This window comes from Sinocyclocheilus anshuiensis, unplaced genomic scaffold (genome assembly GCF_001515605.1).
Source record: "Sinocyclocheilus anshuiensis isolate Anshui unplaced genomic scaffold, SAMN03320099.WGS_v1.1 scaffold145, whole genome shotgun sequence".
NCBI lineage: Eukaryota > Metazoa > Chordata > Actinopteri > Cypriniformes > Cyprinidae > Sinocyclocheilus > Sinocyclocheilus anshuiensis.
The window spans coordinates 2,609,380-2,617,675 of NW_015537973.1; the positions used below are offsets into that span (position 1 = coordinate 2,609,380).

At 41.1% G+C, this 8,296-nt stretch overlaps 1 protein-coding gene across 1 annotated transcript in view; it reads right to left on the reverse strand.

Annotated features, from left to right (window-relative positions):
- The window catches only part of LOC107671314 (mastermind-like protein 3), a 148,382-nt gene that overhangs the window by 66,446 nt on the left and 73,640 nt on the right, over positions 1-8,296 (reverse strand). The window contains exon 2 of the mRNA XM_016464209.1: positions 4,039-5,598. Coding sequence (XP_016319695.1) covers positions 4,039-5,598 — 1,560 coding nt within the window. The remainder of the gene's footprint in view (positions 1-4,038; positions 5,599-8,296) is intronic.

Genomic DNA, 8,296 nt, shown 5'->3' on the forward strand with positions numbered 1-8,296 from the left:
ACATTCATTCACGGATTTGCGCTACTGTCTTCACACACAGACGAAACTTACTGGAGAAGTGTGACATAATATACCTCTGTAAATAAATACAATATAAATTCACGTCTCGCGCACTTTAATGCCCTTTGAATGTAACGTGTACGTTCCCTTGGAACTGGAATCATGGCGGAATTTCATGTGAAGTCCACTTCGCAGGGCACTTGCGGTCGAATAAGACAACGCTTGAATGCTGCTGCCTGAATAAGAGACCTCCTTACTGAAGTGAAAGTGTTGACTGGTGTCACTATCTCACGAACGCGCCGGCGGATCTCCACCAAATTCGGGGGATCCCTTCAGCTCGAGGAGCCCTCTCAAACACCACCCTCCGCGCGTCGGTAGCCCCCCGGAATCGCTTGATCGTTCGGCACCGGACCGCGAATTTAACCACCCGTAACTCCCGAACCCCGGGGGCTATCGACGCGGGGGTGGTCTCATTCGAAAGCGGGCCTCTAGACGTACACTCGATTCGCGTTCGAGAGGGTTCCTCGAGCTGAAGGGATCCCCCGAATTTGGTGCAGATTCGCTGCGCCGTTACGGAGATATGGCCGTTCAAAGTTTCAATGATTTTCCATAGACTTAAGCTTTAAAGCGTTTCATCCAGGTTGCCAGTAGCAAACAATGTCTCTGCTGGACAAACTAAGTAATTACACCATTTCAAGCATTTTATCTACGTTATAATGTTCTGAAAAAAAAAATTTAATATCGGCAGCATATTCGCCGATACCGATATATCGGCGTCAGGCTCATATCCGCCGATAATATCGGCAAAACGATATATCGGTTGGGCTCTAGTCAAAAGACTATGACTAAAACTAAAGCAAAATCTAGCAATCTCCCACAACACCCTAGCAATGTGCTTTGAAAAAAAACTCTCAGAACACTGCATAAATAGCTTAGTAATGCCCTGGAAACCACCTTGTAAGCAAACATCTAGCAACTATCCAAGACAGCAAGTTTTGACAGAAAGTTTTGCTCTGCTAAGTACCATTCATAGTTTATTTGGAAATATATAAAACATCACTCTTGTCACACCAGACTACCAGAGTGGCTGATTGACCATTAGGAAACCCATCTGTTCATATTCAAAGCTAAGCATCTATTAGTTCACACACAAGCTTTACATTGACATTAGCCCTAGTACACGCTCACACACAAACAAACAAAGCCCACCATATCGTTTCCCCTTCTTTCCTTTTGATCACCCACAAATAAATTACAGCCGTCACAGCGATATGCAAAATGGCATGGAGTGACAATCAAAGCCTGGCTTTTAAGGACCGTGCTAAAGTTTCATAATCACACACTAATAAGATTATGCAAACTCGTCCATTTAGCCACCTGTGTATGAAAAAAGAAAAGGAGAAACAGAAAACCAAACAACTAGACGCATTCTGAACTCTATGAATGTGTGTTCAAGGAAGCCATTGAGAGAAAGCTTTTACTGAACGTCTTTACCTTTATAAGCAACCATAAATATTGCTAATTGCAATTCCACCCCCATCCCAAGACTGTCCACCAAAAGTATCCAATGCTCTTTATTCAATAACCTTATGGCCTGTTACTAATTACTAACAACTAATTTACAAAATGCATGTGGTGGGATTTGTTATTGATTTTCTAAAGCAGAGATCTGCACACATATAACACTTCACATGTTCTCTATAGACAAAAGGGACATAAGAAATGTGTAAATGTCATATTATGAGAAGCATGAGCATTGCATGCAAATTGTCTGAATTTAGCACCTGAGCTAAGCTAGCATCTTTTGGTTTGCTGACACAAATCTTAAATATTTTGCTAGCCACTTCACTGCAGGTCGATTATCGTTCTAATTTGTGTGTAACAACATTTACCAGTAATAACTACAAGAACGGGAGATGATGCTGCACTAAAAGGAAGCAAAGAAGTTATTCTGATATGCAGACCTCAGGCAAAACAAAAATTAGCATTAGCGATGAAGACACCAGTCTGGCAGCTGGCTGAGAAAACATGATGTGAAGAATTGGCAAATGTTTGTCAGGATTATATCTACTACATTCAAAGCAATAAAAGTAGAATTTTTGTGCGGACATGTACATAGAGCAAGCGTACCATATGATACCATACCAATTAAACTGAGAAAAATAACATCAATAGTGTATTTAGAAGGAGGGAAATTACTAAAGAGCACAAATTTCTCTTTTTCATATTCTATTCTCTTTCATAGTACCTTTCTCCCATTTAGTCTTTGATATCTTTTACACCTTTTCCATAATTCATACCATCTTTTACTTATGGTCTACCTTAATTCTGCTTTTTCTCTCATTCTCTTTTTTTCTTTCTCTCTACCTTGTTTCACTCTTCTGCTGCATTTTCCTCAGGCTGAAAAAGAACCAACCATCATAAATCTACCCCTTTATTGCTTCTGAGGAGAGGGAACGAGGGAAAGAGGGAAGGAAGGGAGGGGGGACATGGGAGATGCAGGACAAGAAAAAAAAAGATAGGAAAAGGGGTGGAGGAATATCTAATCACAGAGCAAGAGCTACAGGACCCAATGAACAGATGGATAAAATGAAAGGAGGAGAGAGAGGGAGCTTGGGAGGGGCTGAGGATGTCACCATTAATGAGAATAATTTACAGTTCAGAAGCTAGCAAACTCGAGACCTCTTCAGTAACTGAGACCACCACCAGCATCCCTCCAATTACAAAATTCTAACACTCTTGGCTGACTTTTTCCATGTAAATTGTAGTCTAACTAAGGAATTGTGTTAGATAATCATGCAACAGATAGTAACAAATTTCACACTTCTCATTAGCTGTGGACTGAAGGCCACTTGTTACAACCAATGAGCAAATGGCAGTGACATTTAATTGAACTGTAATGAGTAATTTCAAAATTCTATCAATTCCTGACACTAAATGAAGAGCGTCTCTCTGCTTTTAATGTTGCCATTTGCTCTTTATTCCAAGGAAAGGATTAGGGAAAGGGATTTTGGTGGCCATGGGGACATCGGAGGTTGGCGCATAGGAATAAATATATTACAGAGTGTCGATTTCCTATTCCAAGAGCTAGCTGTTGCTCAGGGCAACAGGAACCATTACTGTCCCACTGCACAACACAGATATAAAATCCAGAGTTACGGGTGAGGACTTATCGGTTTGACTCTTAGCGTGTCTCTAGGCAAACTGCCCGATGCTGAAGCTTTATCTGAATGATTAAGAGTTAGCTTTTAGTTTTGCATAGCCAGAATTTTGTCTAAAATTTCACAAATTTAGCATCTTATAACATCCACTTAAACAAGACGAGCCATCTAACTGGCATGTTAAAGCAACCAATCACAGGTCTGATGTTTTGATGTGTTTTGAGCTGGGTTTATCTGAAGTAGATTACACCACAATAATAGAACAATTAAAAAAATTAATAATAATGGTCCAGCAGTCTTCATGAATGACTAGCTATATAGAAAACACACACAAAAAATAAATAAATAGTGCATTAAGACTGGTGTGCTATACGCACCTGACAATCAATGAACGGACTGTGAGGAGACCAAGGGACTTTTTGGGTGAAGCCAAATTAAAAAGGTTTAGACAAAGTGGAAGGCTTGATATATATTATATATATATATATATATATATATATTTATTTATTTTTGCTGGAAATGGCAAAAGCTTTAAGAAAGTTGTCACTTACATACATTCCCTGGCTTCTCATCCATAAACCCACCTAATCAGATCACAACAAATTTAAAATAAAAGTTGAAAATGCCTCAACAACAAAATGTAAAACCACTGTGTTTGTCCCAAGCACAGACTAACAAAGATACAGTATGCTAAGAATCGCTGACGTAACTCTAATGCGGACAGCTCAAATGTAACAACCATCCGACCACAAAAATCTCAAAGGTTAGCTAACACACGTCCAATTTACAACTACTGCCCTGGTGCATGAAATATTCCATTCAAATATTGATATTTAGCTCTCCATTACATAGCATGAATAAAAATCAAGGAACTTACCTGTACATGCTGCTGCATAGAGCCGTATGGCATGCCTTGACTCAGCGCTTTTTGCTTTATCATCATCATCCTCTTCTGTTCTTCACTTAAATGGGCTGACTGGTTGGGCATTGGACCTGGAGCTTGTGGTGGCCCACCCCCGGTGCCCTGCATGTAGGGCATCATCGGGTTTTTGGCTTGATTGGCCATGGGTGGCGTCATCCTCTGACTCATGTGGTCTACTCCACTGAAATGAGTCAGCGGCTTGGTGTTGCTATAAGAGAGCTGCTTATTGAGGTTGTTTTGGGCAGCCAAGTTATTAGGTTGCTGTTGCTGCTGGTTGAGCATGTTCATGTGGTTCTGTGGGAGGTAGTTGTTCATGCTTGGTGTTTTTGGCCCCATTGTGTTGCTAGCATTGAAAGCCTGCGTATACATCATGGGGCTATTTGGTTTGTCTGGGTTAAAGGGTCCACTGTATGGGCTTGTTGGTGCTCCTGCAGGCGACCAGTTTGCTGCCTGGGACTGCTGTTGGTGTTTTTGTTGGATAAGTTTGGCACGTTGCTGCTGCTGGGCAGCCATTTGCTTCAGCTGCTCGGCCGGTGAAAGTTCAGAGGTGGGCGGGACAGCTCCACCTGTTCCCCCTGATCCAGGACCACCTCCTGTTACTGGAGTTGATGCCACGGGGCCAACGCCAGGACCTGCATTCATCATAAATCCATTCCCGGGCCTTGAGGCCTGGGTCTGCGCTTGGGTGGGCGTTTGCGGAGAACGTTCCACACAGTTAGCAGGCGATCCTGATGGCATTCCAACTGCTGGTGACTGCTGCAAGGGTTGCTGGGGTGGTGTCCCATTGGCAGCAGTTGCAAATGGGGGACCAGAGGAAGATGGTCGCACCTGAGGTGACCCCATGGGCATCTGTCCACTCTGCGGTTGCGGTGTACTGTTGGGTGCCGTAGCTACAGAGTTAGGTGCTGGGTCTTGTGCAAGCTGCGTTTGTTCCGTTGTGGCCCGTGTGAAGTCGCTCACTTCCTTTTTCTCCTCAAAGTCCTCGTTGAAGAGGTCGTGCATGTCGTCCTCAGGCACAGTGTTGGCCAACTCGTCAATCAGTTCCTGCCATTCCTGGTCATTCAGATTGATGTCAGAGAATAGCTTGTTCTGATTTGAAAGCGAAGTTTCCGAGGACTCGATTCCACCGCCGTCATCCAAAGGCTCTTGTTTCATGTCCTTTAGTAGGCTAAAGCTATCTTCCAACTCCAATGAACCGTTCAGTTTAATATCAGGCATTCCACCATTTTTGCCTAAATCCTCAGGTCGTCCAGTAATATGGTTTGTACCAGCATTGCCGTTGCCGGTTCCGTTGTTTGAGGAGGCACTGTTGTTGCCCGAGGGCAAGGTGGGTTTAATGTCCATTGGATGAAGTGGGGAAATGGGCGGAAGGCTACCAAGAGAGTCCATTCCAGTGCATCCTTCCTTACGGAGTCTCTTTGTTGTGGGAGAATAACTCCCATCACTGAGGCCATTTTGGTCACCATTTAAAGGAGACCGGGCACTGTCCAATTTCCTCTTCACTGTCTCCTGGAGCTGATAGAGAAATTAAAGAGAGAACAATGGTTAGAAGGTCTCTTCAGGTCAATATGAAAACAAAGAACAACACATTTTCAGAATATTGTTGTCGTACATTCACAATATCTTGTAATGCTACCTAGTGAAGCAGTTTTGCAGTGTATAAATAGTCAGGCATGGTACTATTCAAACAATTATTTACATTTCAGAGCATAAGGATGTCAAGAGTGATTTCTAGTCCAGAATGCCAAAATTTACATAGGTAATATATTCTCGCTATCAAAACACTTCACAATAGAAAAAGTTTTCTGCCAATGATCGTCATTGTGGTTACTTGTACATGTGTTAAAAAAATTAAACATTCACTTGATATTTACTCAAAGTGCCTTGCTCTTTTTGTTTATCTGATAGTACTGAAGATCTTTGACCAAAGTGTTGTCTTGACATTAAATGAGGGCAGGTATTTTGATCAACACAAACTGCCCACACTTAATTTCAGTGTTGGTTTTTCATAATCTGTGCAGGAGTTTGGGTTTAAACAGAGGCCTCATGAGGCAATAATAGGCTAATTTAAAAAAGACGACAAGAAGGCCCTATGTAAAGACTTAATAGCTATATGCGGATCAAACTCAGTCTAATCAATTTACAGTAGGAAGGTGTCAGAATTGTCTTAACCAACCTAATTATGCAAGGCTACCTCAAGACTAACTATTGAACTAGTCATTCAACTGACTGGCTTGTCCATTTTGAAAATATGTAGTTTTGCACATGCCTGTTTTACTGGCACTGCACACATAGACAAACATATGAATTCTCACTGCACAGAGAATCACTGATAGGAGGGAAAAGGTGATGAGCGTCAGTTATCACTTCACAATTACATAGAGAGAGAAAAGAGAGAGAGAATACAGGGGAGGGAATCGGTTGCAAAACAAACTGAGTTTCATTGTTCACACATGGGCACACTTTTATCCCACAATGCTCTTCTGCTTAATTTGTCTCAGCCATTAAGCTGTGTCTAAGCCGCTCAACACAAGCATGCTAGACAGTAACACACATGTACATGCCAACAGAGGTTAGGGACGGGAGACAAACCTTAAAAATGCCATTACTGCCTTAAATGGCATTACATATTGGCACAATCAACCACAAAAAGTGCAAAGTGAGTTTAAGTGTTCCTCCAGTTAATCCACAAATGATTTTCTTAACATTCAGTTGTGTCACTTTGCAGACGGTCCCTTCCCTCTCGCTATTGCAGGGCAGGGAATGAACAACGGCAAACATTGATGGGGAAAGAGTGATAGATGCCTCCTGAGAGGTGAGGATAGAAAAGAAGGTGAAAAGCATTTCCCATCATCTCTCCTCATCTTTCTGTTTCTGCTAATGACTCTCACAGTGAACACATTTAACGGTGTGTTAATTACAGAAGTGAAATGTGTGCGTAAACCCGGAGATGTAGATGAACCGCAAGAACATTAGCGACAAATTCTCCCCATACACAATAGCAGGATCCCACCCACCTTATTCGCTTATCCCAGTGGACTTCGGTGTGTGTGCATGTTAGAAATATCACACACACACACACTCCACCGAAACAATGCGAAATGAGATTCTGAAACAACAAGATTCATGGATCTTCTCTCCGAGCCTCCTCTGAGGCAATACGTCTAGTCCCCCTCCCTCCTTCTATCTCTTTCTCTCAGTCTGTCTCTCCCTACATGACCAGAAGAACAGCGAGATCATGATGGGAAACAAGAAAGGCTGATGTTTACTGGCTAGCTTTATGCAAAAGTAGGAGATAAGCAGGATAAAATGAGGCACGCACACACATACAAAACACGTTCTGCTACAGTCTAAATCTATAAGACTTTTACACCATCTGGCTATGCTTAACAGACACGGCATGTACTGTAAGTTATACTGTAGCAAACTCAAATATGACCCTCGCGTTCATGTTGACTGTAGGTCTGTGTGGGGTTGCATCTTTTATTGTTACGCCTCTGTCGTGTGCAGCAGCTAAGGGGGTTGTCAAGGCAACCGTTGTCACGACGGCTGTCAATATTCGTGCTGTTTATCATGCCATAAAGACGATTAGGATGACTGTCACTCACATGGAGAGAGTGAGTGATGGGGAGAGAGAGAATGAGAGAAAGAAATCAAGGCAGAAATCGAGAATAATGTGGCTCACATAAAACCGGCTGCATTCATAGTCAGTGTTGGGGACTGACAACAATATTTGTAAAATTGTGCTGTACATACTGCGGTAACCAAAAGTCAATCTAACTGTCAAAGCATATAACAATAGCTTGGAGTGCCACCAGTGGAAAATAAAAATAAAAATTAAATTAAATTTAATTTAAACAATTAAATCAAATATAAAAATCAAATCAAATATCAAATAAAATAATTAAATAAAAAATAAATAAAATATAAAATTAAATGAAAAAATTAAATAAAAATTAAACATATAACCAAAAATATATAACACAAAATAAAAATAAAATTTGTAACAAAATAAAAAATAAAATAAAAATAAAAAGCATCTCTTTATATAATATTGGCATTATTACTACTACAAACTAAATAGAATTACAATTAAAGGGGTCATATGATGCGATTTCAATTTTTCCTTTCTCTTTGGAGTGTTACAAGCTCTTGATGCATAAAGAAGATCTGTAAAGTTGCAAAGACTAAAGTCTCAAATCCAAAGAGATAT